This window comes from Mirounga leonina, unplaced genomic scaffold, assembly GCF_011800145.1.
Source record: "Mirounga leonina isolate KUSES-001 unplaced genomic scaffold, KU_Mleo_1.0 Mir_173, whole genome shotgun sequence".
In the NCBI taxonomy this organism is placed as follows: Eukaryota; Metazoa; Chordata; class Mammalia; order Carnivora; family Phocidae; genus Mirounga; species Mirounga leonina.
Genome location: NW_023270447.1, coordinates 43,875,321 through 43,893,451, shown reverse-complemented (window position 1 = coordinate 43,893,451; position 18,131 = coordinate 43,875,321). Strand labels below are relative to the sequence as shown.

General features: G+C 38.2%; 1 protein-coding gene across 9 annotated transcripts in view; it reads right to left on the bottom strand.

Moving 5' to 3' along the window:
* DOCK7 (dedicator of cytokinesis 7) overlaps positions 1-18,131 on the bottom strand; it is a 219,485-nt gene that overhangs the window by 75,302 nt on the left and 126,052 nt on the right. For all 9 annotated transcript variants that reach the window (XM_035018396.1, XM_035018397.1, XM_035018399.1 and 6 more), the window contains 4 exons: positions 14,395-14,481; positions 10,268-10,499; positions 6,473-6,637; positions 4,658-4,827 (listed from right to left, as the gene is read on the bottom strand). In XM_035018396.1, coding sequence (XP_034874287.1) covers positions 4,658-4,827; positions 6,473-6,637; positions 10,268-10,499; positions 14,395-14,481 — 654 coding nt within the window. The remainder of the gene's footprint in view (positions 1-4,657; positions 4,828-6,472; positions 6,638-10,267; positions 10,500-14,394; positions 14,482-18,131) is intronic.

The following is an 18,131-nucleotide window of genomic DNA, read 5'->3' as shown; positions in this document are numbered from 1 at the left end:
GGTGGTCAGAGTAGAAAGGAGGTGAAGGAGTTAGTAATAGGATTATCTTGCTCAGAGCAATGATATAATCTAAAGTTTTTTGGGTTTTTTTTTTTAAGGTAATCTCTATCTCCAGTGTGGGGCTTGAACTCACAACCCCAAGTTCAAGAGCTGCATGCTCTACTGATTAAGCCAGCCAGGTGCCCCTGGAATGACATAATCTAACTTAAGTTTTGTTCTTTGTGACTTAAGCTTTTGAAGCAGCATTCTGCTTGCTATGTTGTGATGAGAGCATAGGTTGGGGGGCGCCTGGGTGGCTCAGTCGGTTGAGCGTCTGCCTTGGGCTCAGGTCATGGTCCCCGCATCGGGCTCCCTGCTCGGCGGGAAGCCTGCTTCTCCCTCTCCCACTCCCCCTGCTTGTGTTCCCTCTCTCGCTGTCTCTCTCTCTGTCGGATAAACAAATAAAATCTTAAAAAAAAAAAAAAAAGAAGAGAGCGTAGGTTGGAAGCAGCGAAACCATCTTCCAGTTTACTACATGAACCGAGGAAGACAGGATGGTAGTTCAGACCAAATGGTAGTAGCAGAGGTAGTCACAGTGGTTTGATCTTTAACATATATCTAAATCTGAACAAAAGGATTTAGGAAAGGCCACAGGATTGAGTTTACAATTTCAGAGGGAGATTTGTTTCAGAAATATAATTTTGGGAGTCATTAGCATACAGTGGTATTTAAAATCATGGGAGTTGATAACATCAGCATCATCCCAGTGAGTATAGAGAGAAAAGAGAAAAGATGAGAGAAGTAAGGACAGAGGCCTGGGGTACTTCCAGATTAAGAGATCAGGAAAAGAAGAATTCCAAAGAGATTGAAAAGGTATAACCAGAACAGTAAAAGGAAAAACAAGAGAGTGCAGGGCCCTGGAAGGCAAGTAAATAGAATAAACCAAGGAGGAAAGAATTTATGCCCAAATCTGCTGTAAGGTCAAGTAAGCTGAGTGTTGAGAATTAACCATTGGATTTAACAACATGGAGAGTGTTGGTGACATTAACAAAGGCAGGTTGGATGGAAGATGGGAGCGGTATCTGATTAAAGTAGGGTAAGGAGAATGGGAGTAAAAGAATTGGAGATAGCTAGTATAGGAAACTCTTTTAAGGAATTCTACTACAAAAGGTAACAGAGAAATAGTGAGGAAGCTAGCAGCTGAAATACTAGAGAAGAGATTTGGGGATAAATAATATCATGCTTTATGTGGATGGGATGTTTTAGTAGATAGGGGCAACTGATGAAGCAGTAGAGAGATGAAATAATTGCCAGAGTGAGGATCCTGAGTAGGTGAGAGGAGACAGGAGCTTGTCTACAAATGGATGTATGAAAATGGATAGTTCATTTGTAGCAGAGTATTATTTTAAGTAGTGGGTAGTCATAGATGGTAGTAGGTAGGTAGATATGGTGGTAAAAGTCTATAAAATTATTCTTTTGAGGGCTTCCACTTTCTCAGTGAAGTAGGAGATAAAGTGAGAAGGACAACTGGTGGGCAGGTAAGGGAAGAAGGCATGAAATCTTTCTGGGAGAATGGGAAAGTGAATGGAATGCAGAAATATAGTATAATTAATTGCCTGCCAGCACTGAGGGCTCTCTTGAGGTCCACGGCTTTTCATTTCAAATGAAACCAGTCATTACAGTATTTCTCAAGTCATATTCATCAGCACAGGTGCTGACATGGCACAGACAGACGACTGGGTTCAACTATGGCTTGAGATTGGGCTACGCAAGTAAAATGAAATGAGAGAAAGATAAGGCATTGAGGTTTGATTATAATAGGGTTCACTATAATGACTGGTCATAGAGGGGCACCTGGTGGCTCAGTGGGTTAAGCCTCCAACTCTTGGTTTCTCCAGGATCCTGGGATCGAGCCCTGCAACAGGCTCTGCGGTCAGCGGGGAGTCTGCTTCTCTGCCTCTCTCTCTCTCTCTCCCCCCACCCCCCGCTCTGCCCCTCCCCTCACTCATGCGTTCTCTCTCTCTCTGTAAAATAAATAAATAAATCTTTTTAAAAAAATGATTGGTCATGCGATTTAAGCTAGCTAAGTTGGAATAACATTAAGGACTGAGACACAGTAAAAGGTCATCAGATCAAGTGATGGGAGGTTGCAGAGCAGTGTTAGGAGTTGGGGTACTAGGGAGAAAAACTTGAGCTAATAGAGATACAATTCATGAAATTGAGATTATGAGGGTTAAAGTTATTAGTAATAACATCTACGACATGACCACGGCTGAGGCAGGGGAAAGACTAAACCATAAAAAAAAAAAAAAAAAGTTTTTTCGGGTGCCTGGGTGGCTCAGTCAGTTAAGCACCTGACTCTTGGTTTCAGCACAGATCATGATCTCAGGGTCCTGGGATGTAGTCCTGTGTCAGGCTCCCTGCTCAGCAGGTTGTCTGCTTCTTCCTCTCCCTGTGCCCCTCCCTCCTGTTCCTGCTCCCTCCCTCTCTCTCTCTCACCAAAAAAAAAAAAAAGTTTCTTTAATTTCCAGGCCAATGAAGTCAGAATAAATGAACAGTAGCTATAAATAAACTTCAAATTCCTTATAATTTTAATGAGATAAAATTTTACACCATTATTAGTGATTATGTCTAAATGATATTCCAAAATGAAGTAACTATCAAAAATTTTCCAAGAGGGGGGTGCCTGGGTGGCTCAGTCGTTAAGCATCTGCCTTCAGCTCAGGTCATGATCTCAGGGTCCTGGGATCGAGCCCCGCATCGGGCTCCCTGCTGGACAGGAAGCCTGCTTCTCCCTCTCTCACTGCCCCTGCTTGTGTTCCCTCTCTGTCAAATAAATAAATAAAATCTTTAAAAAAAAAAAATTTCCAAGAGGAAACATGAAATCCATTTAAATAAAACTTGATTAGGAAGAGGCTGTGTTGTCATAAGAAAAATTCTCATCTTATGATGGCTTTCTCAGATATCTACAATACATATCATCAGAAGTTTATGTCATCATTATGTCTCATTTTACGAACTACTTGAAAAAAGGCAAATAATCATTCCAATATATGCAGACCTTTGTTCTAAATCCTGATGTTATAATCTGTCAAATACATCATAAAAAGGAAAACTCTAGACTTATTCTAGATGAAACATAATGCAAGTCTTAGAGAAATTAAGAGGCATTTTAAAAGTAGAACCTTGAGGACAATGGTATCTTTTTCATCTCTGTAGCTCTTCAACAGGAAAATTTCTTATTAATTCACAAATCAGATTCATTTTACAGAAGAACTATATTTACAGTATATAAATAATGCTAAGTACTACCTCTATTATAATGAGATACAATCGAGAATGAATACAAGGATAAAAAAAACCTGAGTTCTTTTCCTAAAGATGGAAATATATTGGGGAGGGGGCGCATAGGAGCCTTCCCTTTTGCAATTGCTGTATTACTCAGGTTACTTTGCACAAGCCCATGAAGATGCATCTGCACATCACTCTCTCAGGGAGTTCACAAAAAGTGAAAGTTGTTTAATTAGAGTAAGGTCTGTATGGATCTGTAAGTTACTGAAATTCATGTTTATTATTTAAAATGTAAGACTACAAAATATATTTTGATCTATGAGCAATTACTTTAAAAATTACTTAAGTTACTTTAAAAGAGCAATGCTTAAGTTCATTAGAAGCTTCTGAATGTAAAATTTCTTTAACTATATGAACAGGTATGAGTAGTTCTGATGTTTTTGATCAACGTTCAAGTTCACATAACAAACCCAGATTGTTTAAAAAAAAAAAAAATCTATTATAGTTCAGGCTAAGGGTTCAACACAGACGCTAGAACACATTTATTAATTCTTCCTCAGATCCTAGTTAATAGACTAGAAGTGCCAAAGCAAAGCTGGCTGTGATTCCACAACAATGGTATCTTCCTCCTTTCAAATGGCAAAAACTACTTTTGAAATGGTTTGGTCAAAACACAACATAACACTATTTACTGGCCTTAGTCTTACTGTTCTTTTTTCCACTTTGTTTAAACTCGTAATTATTTTTGTACCTGACCTATAAAAAGGTACTAATTATTCCCTTTTTTGAGGGGGTTAATAAAGATGCTGTTAAAAAATATAGTTGGATCTTATACTAGCTGGCCTCTCACTTGTTACGTGGAATAATCATTAACCATCATTAAATAAATCATATTTTTCGAGCTCTGGTGCATCTTTATATTATATAGAGTTTTCCAGTGAAAGGCAGCTCTACTACCAATCAAGGCTAATCAATGGTCTTGATATTTTTCAGAGAAAGGATGGAGGTTCACATTTTAAATTAATGATGTGATGTCCCTTCTACAAAGCAGTCAGATAGGTCTCTTTTAACTCTATAGGAAATTAATCTAGTCATTTTTCACAGGATGGAGTACCACACAGACAAAAATGTTATATGGACTGGTAATCCTGGACAAATTTCTGAATTTGGCGATTTTCTTGAGCAGAATGCACAAACCAGTTTGTAACAGCAAGCTTATTTAATAGAAACATGAGACACTTAGTGTAGACGGATAGATAGAAAGGTACAATGTTTTGCCTGTTACTAACTCAAATACATTTTTAAATTAAGAATAAAATAAAATTGGACATTTCTCATTTGTTCATAAACTGAAAACCAAATGTACAGACGAGTATCTTCAGTTTACCTTACTGCCGATGATTGACCGTACTTCATCATCTGGTGACGTGGGAGTCCCAGATATATCTGGGTTACTATTACTAAGGCTCCGAGAACGATTTAAATTAAGGCTTGCAGGTCTCACAGCAGATCTAGCCATTGTGGCATAATGCACTGATCCTCCCAAACCCCCAGGACCTAGAGTTGTATATAAGATAGCACATAATTAAACAAAAAAAAATTAAGTCAAGAAAGGATCTGAAAAAAATCTCTGCCACTTTACAAAATTCCATAAAAATGAGGAATTATTTATTTCTAAATGAAAAATACTAAGTAAAAAAACACTTAAAACTTACTGATAGCTACACCAAGATATTCTATTTTACAGCAGTTGACAAAACCACATGCGAATAAAGTCATTATCTTGTCAATGTTTCCGATTATATATTAAATGTACGATAAAAAACGAGATAGAAAATACACACACACATTATTTTCACTTTAGATAGGAGTATCTAGGACCCAAAATGCTTCAGCTGATGACTCTTCCTTTCTCCCACCCCTCCTACTCTGTCCTGGATATACAGTCACTGGAAGGACAACCAGTTTACTGTCAACATCTCTTAAATGAGATTGTGTTTTGTTTCTGAAATCTTATAGTTCTGAAATCTGAACTATAACAAAATGGCATCCTTACGATATACATATATATGTATAATCAAGATACTTCTAAGAGCCCAAGTTATGAAAGCAAGAATTCCTCTATCTAATATCAACTATGTTCAACCATCATTCAATCATATTCTATGAATATAAAAATACCCAGCAACTGTATCCATAATTTATCTCCATTTTCTTAAAGAAACCTTTCATATTTGCAAATGACACACAACTGTCAGGTCAGCATATAAAAAAGATGTTGTGCAAAATCTGTGGAATTACAATAGTATACTGGATGAAAGGTAAAATGGAGAAGCATTATATATAGTCCACAATATACTTTCAGAGCCTGAAGTACTATAATTTTTAAAATCGAGATAGGAAATTACAACCCAGAATATGAGTCAATTACTTCTCTTTTTGCAATTAAGAAATAAAATATGCTAAAACTTAGAGTCGGATTACTATTATGTCTAGTTTTCATAATGAATGTCATATGTATTTATCACCATTATTAATGTTAACGTTGCCAAGAGCTGGAAAAGGGCACTCACCAACCTCGTTAGTGATGAATGATGACTCAAACAAATATGTGGGCAGGATGAAAGGTACGCACAACAAAACCATTAACTAACTAACACCTAAAGAGTTATTCAGACTAAGACATCCCCCCACCGCATCACCACACTACCACCAGTGTCATACAAAGCCAAGTAACCACTTTGGGCCCTGATATTCACAAAGGCTATATTATCTTATTGACCATGAAGAGATCAGGACTTTTCTAGAGAATAATCTTTTATATTGTTGTAGGTTTCACAAAGTTATCAGGGAACTAAGCCATCCTATTTCTTCTTTAATGTCCAACATTCCAAATGACAAATATAACATTCTATTTATCTTACAGTAAAATGCTTCCAAAGACACAGAACTTACAAGGTTTCTTTCCAAGAATTAATTCAACCAAGCTCTAATTCAAATTAAAGGAAGCTGTATAAACAATGATGCCTGGAGATGTAACCTAATTATCCTTTTAACTCCAGCACCTAGCATATTCCATGCCACTCAGCAAGCACTCAATAAATGCTTGCTGTTTAATGAATGCATCCCACTAGGACAACGAGATTATTTCAATTTCACCACAAACATACAAGAGAATTTCAAAGGAAAAGGAATAACGTACCTGGTGATGGTGAATTAGAGTAAGTATGCGGTAGGCGAAAAACGTAATAGATGTACGATGCGAGAAGGCTGTTCCTGCCATGCTGGTCATGATTTCCTTCCAAGTTTTTGTGGAGCCGATTTATAATTGATGCCATGGCTTCAAAAGATGCTTGACCTAGATTAACTTTTAAGAAGAAGGAACACATTTTTGCATTAATTTTTTTAAACTGCAAATTCCAAAAAGATCAAGGTTTTATCATCTCTACATGTGTTAAGTATAGTGATTATGCATAGTAAGTGTATAAAGATGATATTTGATGTTAATTTTAATGCTGTATTAGCTGAATCAAAATTACTTTTCTAAACAAAATTTTAAAACACTTATTTTACTAATGAAAACTATATGGGTTTGCTCAGTCAAAAAACAAAACATCACCCAACAGGTACCCATTATTTTGTAAAACAATACAAAGCACATAAGAAAAAAAGAAATCTATCTTGTGTATCACCTTTGAAAAGTCACTTCTTGTTTAAAAGAGGACTCTGAAAACCTAATAATATACAATGAGCATGTTATTCTTGTTTAAAAAATATTAACAATGAAAGTAGATTATTAAAAATATCAACTTAAAATACTAAGAAAAGAGGATAGTGAATAAGCACCGTGACTGACATGAGTGAATCAGTAAAAGGATTAGGCGCCTAGAGGAACAGGCTGAGGTAAGACGGCACAGCATTTTAAATGCCAGGCTAGCAATACCTACCCAGTCATTCAAGTGAGGGTGTAATGAAAATTTTGCAAAAGTTGGGAAATTCTGGTAGCACATTAAATAAATGGGTAAAACAAACAGCCATTCTGGGTGATTAAGTCTCAGAGTCTATGATTTATTTATTTATTTTTTTAAAGATTTTCTTTATTTGACAGAGAGAGACACAGTGAGAAAGGGAACACAAGCAGGGGGGAGTGGGAGAGGGAGAAGCAGGCCTCCCGCCCAGCAGGGAGCCTGATTGTGGGGCTTGATCCCAGGACCCCGGGACCATGACCTGAGCCGAAGGCAGATGCCCAGCGACTGAGCCACCCAGGTGCCCCTATGATTTATTTAATCAAGACAGGAAATTATGAACAGAAATGAGGCCAATTAAACTCTCTTAAAACTGGAATAATCCGATAAATGGTTCCTGCTTAATTCCTTTTCCTTTTCCTCATAGTAGCTATTCCAAACCATCAGAATCCTTCTCAAAACTCAGATTCACTTTATTCCCTTCTCAGGAAATTTTGCTTTTTATCTCACAGTAGAAATTTATAGTATTAAAGTCCTCAACTTTTTACTACAAATTTATCCAAATCTGAAATCATTTTTATTTCCCTTCTAAAGGAAGCAGTGCTCCTCTCCTATAATAAACAATGATCACTTGACTTTTGTCCCACAGGCTTGCTCCATTAATTAAACCTTTTAGCACCTCTTATATTTTTCTCCCCCCTCCACTAGTTACTCTAGGCACATAAACATGCTCAAATGATTCCATTCTTATGCCATAATCAACCCTGCCTCCTCTTCTAACCAAATTTCTTTGAAAAAGAGTGTATACGTTTTGTATTCCTCTCATCATGTATAATGCGCTACTTAATTCTCTGTAATCTGGTTTCTACTTTCACTGTTTGACTAAAACTCTTGTTAATTTCACGAGTGGACACCTCTTTAGTAGATAAGACTGGGACTCTAGAGTCAGTTGCTTGGGTCTGAATCCTTAGGCAAATTTTCAAGTACAGTGTTCATCACTCTACTTACTTGTAAAACAGTGGTAATATTAATTACACATAGAGTTGTGAGCATTTCATCCATTAATATAAATAAAGCACATAGCAGTTGCTGGCATATATTAAGTGCTGTGCAAATGTCTGCTACTATTGCATTATTATTTTACTTACATAATCTACAAAAATGAACGGTGCTAAATTTTTTTCTTAAAACCTTCTCCTAGGACTCCTGTGACAGTACTCTGTACAATAGCTCTTCAATATTTCTTAATCCACCCCTCTTCTCCAACTCACTGTCACCTCCTGTTTTGGCAGGACCTCATAGTTTATTGTATGAAATTCTGTAAGATTCCTAATTTCCCTCTTTGCTTCCAGATTTTCCCACTTTCAACCCATCTCCACATAGCACACTCATCTTTATAAAAGCCAAACTGGGTCACATTACTTCCCTAATTAAGACCAGACCCTTCAAAAACTATTGATTCCTTGGGGGCGCCTGGGTGGCTCAGTTGGTTAAGCGACTGCCTTCGGCTCGGGTCATGATCCCGGAGTCCTGGGATCGAGTCCCAGGATGGAGTCCCACATCGGGCTCCCTGCTCGGCAGGGAGTCTGCTTCTCCCTCTAACCCTACCCCCTCTTGCGCTCTCTCTCACTCTCTCTCAAATAAATAAATAAAATCTTTAGAAAAAAAAAAAACAAAAAAACAAAGAAAAAACTATTGATTCCTTAAAGAGTAATAGTCCCAATTCCCTAAAGGATCATGGAAGATCCCATTTCATCTCCCTCATCTCCAATATCATCATTAATCACCAACCCTCCAATTTATGACTACTTATAATTCCCCCCAAATTTCCCAGTTCATTTATCTGTCTGTATACCATGCACATACTATTTAATCTCCCTGGACTAGTTATTTGCCTGTCAGACTCCTACTCAAGTTTAAATATTTGACCCAAGAATCACCTCTACTAACAAGTCTCCCTTAAAGCAGAGAAAGACAATTCTCACATGGCTTCACTCATATGTGGAACATAAGCAATAGTGTGGAGGATCATAGGGGAAGGGAGGGAAAACTGAAGGGGGAGAAATCGGAGAGGGAGATAAACCATGAGAGACTCTAGACTCCAGGAACCAAACTGAGGGTTACAGAAGGGAGGCGGTGGGGGGATGGGGTAGCTGGGTGATGGGTATTAAGAAGGGCACATGTTGTGATGAGCACTGGGTGCTATACACAACTAATGAATCATTGAACACTACATCAAAAACTAACAATGTACTATATGCTGGCTAATTGAACATAATAATAAAAAAATAATTTAAAAAATAAAAATATAATAAGAATAAAATATGATAAAATTCCAAGGAGCTGAACACTCCTCTCCTTTGTGCAACCATTTAACACAGGAAACAGGACTACCTCTAATTCCAGAATAACACAGAAGAAAATGAGAATACAGAGATTCCGAGTTAATGAAGAAAAGAACAGCTATTTTATTTTTTTAAAGATTTTATTTATTTATTTGACAGAGAGAGACACAGCGAGAGAGGGAACACAAGCAGGGGGAGTGGGAGAGGGAGAAGCAGGCTTCCCGCTGAGCAGGGAGCCCAATGCGGGGCTCGATCCCAGGACCCCGGGATCAGCAGATGAGTAAAAATGTAGGCTAGGTAAATCACGCATCATGTAAAAAGCAAAATGATTTATCTGTTTGCCTGTTTTCCAAAATATTCTGTGAGATCCTTAAAATCAGGAACTAAGCCTTGGACAGAGCCTATTGGTGTCTAGCACATAGTAAGACCTTAATCAATATTTGGTGAGTGGATAAATGAATTTGTTTCCATAATCTGAATTGAAGTCTATATGGCACATTTTATAAAAACAAAAAAAAGAAAGTTACTTTCTGGCATCAGAAACAAGTAAATACCCCCACCTTCTCCTCCCCAAAATCAAACACAGTCCTTATAGATAACACATAGTAAATCATGACTCTATTTCTGCAAAAGCTAGAAATGCCAAGTTACAAATTTCCTAATTCCCCAAACGTAAGTAAAAATTACCTATTTGGCCAGCAATAACAGGAGGTCTAACAACTAAAAGTATCAGTTTATCAAGCAGAAGATGAAGAAATCGGACCACTGGTTCTAACTGAGATGAATTCAATGCTGAAATACTGCTCTTCAATTCATTTTCTAAGTTATTTTCCATTATACGCATGTCTCCAATTCGGACTGGGAACATGTGTTCATCCAGAGCATTGACCAGAGCAAAAAATTTGTCGAGATAAGGATCCTAAAACAAAGAATAAACAAAATCACTATCCAATTATAACTGTAAATTCCCAAAACTTTGGACCATATAAATATATTTTATATAATATAAAATAGTTCGTATAAATTAGTAATACAAAAAAGTCACAATTATATATATTGTTTCCAATTAAAACTAGATCTATTCTCATTTATTATTGTAAAGTGGCCATTTTGAACACTATTAATTAGTCAGAATTCTATTGATACTAATTAAGGATTTTTCTCCCCCCAGTGTGAGTCCATCTTATTGTTTTAGAACTTAATGATTGTGCAGGTCTATCAGTACAAGGTCTGTGCCCATTATTAGTTTATTACCTCTCAGCTCCATCCAAACCCACCATCTTGCCACAATTTGTAATACTGGAGCTGGGCTCTTCAAATTGCATTTCTCCTTTGTCAGCTGGCCTGTGGTTAGGCTCTGACCACAGAGGGTACAAGAAACAGCCTTCCTTCTTCCTATTTGCTTTCCCAATGGCAGCTAGCAGATGTGAACGCTGGAATTTCAGAGGTGAGGGACATGGCAGCAGTGTTCACACCAGCAATGGTGGCTCCTGTCCCCGAGCAGGTGCCCTCCACACCCTGGTATGGCAGGCAATGTGTGCCCGAAGCAGCGGTGTCCTCTCCTCGGAGGTCTGCGTCTTAGCCCTCAGGATCCTCCTCTAGGTTTCTAAGTTCCTTTCTTATCAGTTTCTGCAACTGCTATCTCTGTTACAATCACAGAATTTTCTTTTACCCCATTTAGTAGTGAATCACCTTTAACCCAGTTAACAATTATTTGGATATAAATTGTCTCCATTCGAATTACTGGCAATTTCCACCTCCTGACTAAATCCTGACTGCTATTATCTAACCTCCTCCTATACCAACAGAACCACAGTCTTATTTAAAGCAATTCTGTGCCCAGTCCCAGGGCAGATGCTTGCTCCCCCAGCTTGCTTTATGCCTACTGATGAGATGTGTGTAGTGATGACTGTGTGTATAGCGCTGACCAGTGAGATGTGAACAGAAGTCTACTGGAACTCTGGGAAGACTTTTACTTAGTTAATAGTGAAAATAAACCTTAAGACAATAATGCCGAACAGCTTCATTCACATTTATAGTTCTAATATTGTTCTAATTTGATATGTAGAATTTAAATGAATAAAAAATTCTCGAGTTCTAACTATAGACCCAGTAAATTTCAAAGAGCTACACGCAAAGTATAAAACATAAGAAACATTATTGTGTTTGGTCCTTTTAAGAAGATAATACATGATGAAATTGTTTTACATAGTGGCAAAAATTTATAAAATCTTGCGTATTACTCATCAGGACTGTGAAAGCCAGATTACTACAAAGTAGATACTTCCACTTTATCTTCTCCTACATTCTATAGATTCTAAATCATCTATATATTTTGCCCCAATCCTTCTTTGTCACATAAAGATAACACGTGTATCTGCCTCTATAAAAATGAAGTTAGGAGTAAAAGATACTTATACTACCAACTCTAAAAAGAGAAAACTAATAATGACTATAGGAATAAAAAAACATGAAGAATAATGTATGTTTATAAGAAGATATGATACTATTAAGGGAAAGAATACATTTCAACAGTATACTGTAACATCAATCTTATCATTATCAAAAGAGTAAAGACTATAGGAAACAGAACATATCCAGTACCAGAAAAGGAAAAACACTGCTGGAGCCATTCTTTTACTGGGATCTACCTGTATAATGCTAAAACCTATCTACTACCTTTTGTTGCTGTTGTTTTAAAACACAACAGAGAGGTGCTCTGTCTTCTTATTTTTCCCTACTTCACTGCAGAAAAGAGTTAACATAGCAAGCTTAAGATTGCTATCATTTGGAAGGCCAGATGGGAATCTGGATTTCAAGAGAGTTCCACCTGATAGGGGATGACTTACTACACCTAAATTGTTTGTGCAACAGTATGGTTTATGCTGAAAACATGCTTTCCTTCTGGGACTCAAGAATTTTGGTATGTGATAGGCAAAGGGTGCCTATGTTACACCCTATACTAAAAATCCTGGGAACTAAGTCTCTAATGAATGAGCCTCCCCTGGTAGACAGTATCTCACACATGCTGCTTCCACTCACCCTATGTGACTCCACTAGGAGAGGATCTTGGAAGCTTGTGCTTTCTTTCCTGTGGACTTGACCTCTTTTCCCTTAGGTGATTTTATTTTATCTTTCACTAAAATAAATCATTGCTGTGAATATGACTGTATGATGGCTCCTCTGAGTTCTGCTAGAAAATCCTTGAACTTGAGGGTGGCCTTGGAAATCCCCATATACCACCCCCCTTCCCTTTTCAAGTTGGACTCCATTTTAAACACTTGCCTCTTCTCACTCTACATTTTCTCCCTGGATAATTACTCAACCAATATAGTTTCAGCTATCACATTTATTCTGCCACCTTCAATGTTAAACTTGAAATTAATTACAACTGCCTTGGGATATTTTTATCTGAAGTACATAGGCACTTCAAACTCAACAGGCTCAAAAATAAACTCACTATAACTCCAGAATCATCTCCATAATCTCTCTTAGCATGCAACCAAATTTACTTCTCTCATCTTTCTTTAGGTTAGAAATCACCATCTACCTAGACTCTAAACTCTATGGCATTCAAGGTCCTTCATAATCTGTTAACAGCCTGGTCTTTTTTTCTCATCTATCACAATTTCCCCAGGCACTATAAATTACATTCACACCAGATTACTTGCCCGTTCTTAGACTACTATCCCTTTGCACTTGCTTTTTATCATCTGAATTGCCCACCCTCTCTCTGTATGGTAAATGCCTACTTATCAATACAACATCTCAATTCCCAGCAGAACAAACAACTCTCTACTCTTGAAAGGATTTCATTCATACATTTAACACAGTACTAACTTTACTGTACTGCTATTATTTTTACACTTTCCCCTATTACACTATAAGGTCTTTGAAGGGAAGTTTCTTTCCTTGACAGGTAACAACATCCCTGACTACATAGAGCTTACAGTCTAATGGGGAAAGAACCAATAAATAAATGCATATGTACATATGCATACATACACACATATTACACACACAGAATGAGAGAAAGCAAAAGTGCAAGAAAGTACAGGTAAGAGCTAGAAGCAGTAGCAACTGCAGGGTAAGATGATAGAGTAATGGAGCTGCTATGCTTAAGAGTCTCCAGGAAAGGGGCACCTCGGTGGCTCAGTCGGTTAAGCAACTGACTTCGGCCCAGGTCATGATCTCAGGGTCCTGGGATGGCACCCCATGTTAGGCTCCCTGCTCAGCAGGGAGTCTGCTTCTCCTTTTCCCTCTGCATGCTCGTGCACTCACTCACTCTTTCTCTCAAATAAATAAATTTTTTTTAAAAAGTCCCCAGGAAAGGTCTGAGGTATGCAGAAGTCTTACTGAAAAGAAGTGCATGTCAGGAGGAAAGTATTCCAGCAAGAGAAAGAGTAAATATACAGGCTTTGAGGAGAGCCTGGCATATTCCAGATAAACAGCGAAGAATACAGAGCAAATGATCAAACTCTCACCATTTGAAATATCTGAGTCTATGAGGAATAAAACAGGTTGGATGACGGTTTTCAACTCTAATTCTGCAATGTACCAGAAACTTACAAAAAAAAAAAAAGTCACTGAATTGTTGAAAATGAAATCGATGACACTTTGAAGAGCAAAAAGTTTGCTTGTATGGATATTAAAAGGCTTTGGTTGATTCCTTTAAAAAGTAACTTCTAAATTTATACATTTCTGATATATAATCCCCTAAGTTACAGCAGATAATGAAACTGATTTAAGTACTAGACAGTATGTTCATTCATTCAAGTGAAAACTGATCATAAAAATTATTAAAACTCACTTACTTGTGTATGGATAGATGAAACAGCAACAACTTCAACATTAAAAACACCTTTGTGATTATCTACCCACTTCATGCCAGGTAGAGGAACCTATAAAATATTAACTATATTAAATATAATGATCACAGATACTTAAGTTGATTAGAAATTCTGAAAACAAAAAATTATAATACCTCAATGAGAAAAAAATCCTGTGGAAATATATTTTTATACACTGTAAATGAATGTAAAGCTTGTTTTTTGTTATTACAAAATCATTGTTTCTTACAAGAGAATTAAAAGGCTCAAGGAGCAAAAAGCAGAAAATATACACTCAAAATTCTATCTCCCCAAAGACATATCCCTTTATATCATTCCAAATCTTCCTCTGTGCACATGTATTTTTTACACACCCTACCCTTGCATAGGTTATATAAAACATTATTTTAAACCTGTTTTTCACATATATTGTGAATCTCTTTTCATGTCAATATATTCACATCTACAGTATCATTTTAATATTGTTTTCTTGTAAAAAACACCCATTTTGTTTTAGTAAGGCTGTAAAATATTCACAGCAAAGGAATTCTTTTTTTTTTAAAGATTTTATTTATTTATTTGACAGAGAGAGACACAGTGAGAGAGGGAACACAAGCAGGCGGAGTGGGAGAGGGTGAAGCAGGCTCCCCGCAGAGCAGGGAGCCTGATGTGGGACTCGATCCCAGGACCGTGGGATCATGACCTGAGCCGAAGGCAGACGCTTAACAACTGAGCCACCCAGGTGCCTCACAAAGGAATTCTGTTATAATGGTTAGAAAACTTTCTGCCTGATGTAAATTGCTAGGAATATTAATTAAAGTTGTATCATAAAAAGTTATTTTTTTTTAAAGATTTTATTTATTTATTTGAGAGAGAGAATGAGATAGAGAGAGCATGAGAGTGGGGAGGGTCAGGGGGAGAAGCAGACTCCCCGCTGAGCAGAGAGCCCGATGCGGGACTCGATCCCAGGACTCCAGGATCATGACCTGAGCCGAAGGCAGTCGCTTAACCAACTGAGCCACCCAGGCGCCCCATAAAAAGTTATTTTTAAAGAGAGTACATCACTTCTCTCTATTCCTCCTGCTAAGTACAGCTAAAAAACCCTGAGCATGATACACAAAGTAAACACTGAAAGGTAGAAAGAAGAATGCAAACGACTAGGGACCTCGGGATGTGAGGAAATATAAAGTAGTGTTTCTTGGGTTTTATTTTTGCATCACAGACCTGGACTAGGTGCTAGAGAAGCTGGCAACCCAGAAACACCAAAAGGAGTAGACAAAAACAAGCTCCAAGAAAAGCCTGCTCTCTCTAATCAAAGTCAGCAAGTACCCTACTCTGGCCAAACATAAGGAAACAAGTTGCAGCCCCACCCCTCCTCCACAGGCTGAGGAGGGAGCGCAGGTGTCCACCCTCAGCTGGCTGTAATGAGGTGCCCTCGTTCCTCACCCCATCGCCCAACACAGTGGGGGGTATCAGAGAAGACAGAGGTGGAAACTAGTCCCAGCCCAGTGGTAAGAAGTACCTCCGTCAACTGTGGTGTCAGTGGAAGCCAAGCAGGGAGCAGTACCAAGGTGGCCCTTCCTTCTCACATACAGGGATGTGTCAGCGGAGGCTTAGTGGGGAGCCTGAAATCCCACCTCTATCCATTAGTAAGAAGCACCCTGAAACCACTGCAAAGTGAGGAATGTGGATCTTTACCTGTTGCATGAATGTGGCAATAGTGCCTCCCCCTACTGCTAAAACCCAAGGCTTAAATAAGCTCTGAGGTCATAACATAATACCCAAGATGTCTTAGATGGAATAACAAATCTTGCATCACACCAAGAACCAGAAAAATCTCAAATGAAAAAAGGCAATCAACAAACACTAACATGACACAGATGCTGGACCGTCATCATTAAAACAAAGCAAAACAGGCTTCAACAAGCAATTACAAATATCCTTGAAATAAATGACCAAAATAGAAAGTCTCAGGAAAAATATTTTAGGGATTTCTTTCCCATGGTTTCATTTTTTATCACGCGTAGAAAAGAAAACCGACTAAAGTCAGTTTCCTCTTACAAAATTCAAGACTAGGGCGCCTGGGTGGCTCAGTTGGTTAAGCGACTGCCTTCGGCTCAGGTCATGATCCTGGAGTCCCAGGATTGGTCCCGCATCGGGCTTCCTGCTCGGCGGGGAGTCTGCTTCTCCCACTGACCCTCCCCCCTCTCATGCTCTCTCTCTCTCATTCTCTCTCTCAAATAAATTAAAAAAAAAAAAATTCAAGACTAAGTTGGTAAGAAATGCAATTTCTCTACTAAGGTAAATACAGGTTTTGAAACTTTTGTAAAAGAAAGATGGTGCAGTAAATTCAAACTATTCAAAGCAAGAATTAGTACTAGCTCTTTCAACCCAAAACACTTGTTTTCAGCTTAAAAAAATAGGATACGCAAATAAAATGAACACAGACTGCTTTAAATATAGTGGTTCTTAAAGTCTGATCTGAGGATCAGCAGCATAAACGTCATCTGGGCACTTATTGGAAATGTAAATAATCAAGCCCCAACCCAGACGTCCTGCATCAGAAACTCTGGGGGTGAGGTTCAACAGCTGGCGTAACACCTCTCCAGGTGATTTTGATGCATGCTAAGGTAAGAACTGTTGTCTTAAAACTCTAACAAGCAGTGTGGCAATAGGAATGCCACAATAGTGGTGAACATTTCTTTAGCACTTTTCATGTGCCTAGCACCACTCTAAGCACTCTACAGACTACTATCGTTTGATCACCAACGTAACCCCTTCTTAGAAGCATTAATTATTCTCAACTTACAGATGAGAAAATTCTGGCACAGAGAATATTTTAGTTGTCTCGGGCTGCCATAACAAAGTATCATACATTGGGTGACTTAAACCACAGAAAGTTATTTTCTCAGGTTGGAGACTAGAAGTCCAAAATCAAGGTGACAATATGGTCAGTTTCTGGTGAGAAACCCTTCCTAGCTTGCAGACGGCTACCTTCTCACTGTGCTCTTACACAGCTAACAGTAACAGTACTCTGATGACTCTTCTTAAGGCACTAATCATGAGGCCCACCCTCCTGACCTCATCTGAAACTCATTTGAACCTAATTAACTCCCATAGATCTCATCTCCAAATACTAGCACATTGTGGGTTAGAACTTCAACATATGAATTTGCAGGGGGGAAAGGGGGATAAGGTGGGAGACATAATTCAGTCCATAGCAGAGAGATTAAGAAACTTACCTGAGGTTACACAACTAATAAATGGTGAGGCCAGGAATGAAACCCTGAAAATAACGATATACTGCCTTTCGAAAGTATATGAGATTTGAAACAACAACAATAAAAACTTTAATAATCCCCACCCTTCAAAAGTTAACCTTGCTAAACTTGATGTATATTTTCCAAACTATTTATCACCCAATTACTGATGTGTACTTGAGGGGTGAGTTTGGTTGTCACTATATTGTTTGCTTTTATATTTTTATTATAAATGTTCTATTGGGGGGCGCCTGGGTGGCTCAGTAGGTTGAGCGTCCTACTTGTGATTTCCGCTCAGGTCATGATCTCATGTTTGTGAGACTGACCCCTGCGTCAGGCTCCGTGCTGGGTGTAGAGCCTGCTTAAGATTCTCTCTCTTGGGCGCCTGGGTGGCTCAGTCGGTAGGGCGACTGCCTTCGGCTCAGGTCATGATCCTGGAGTCCCGGGATCGAGTCCCGCATC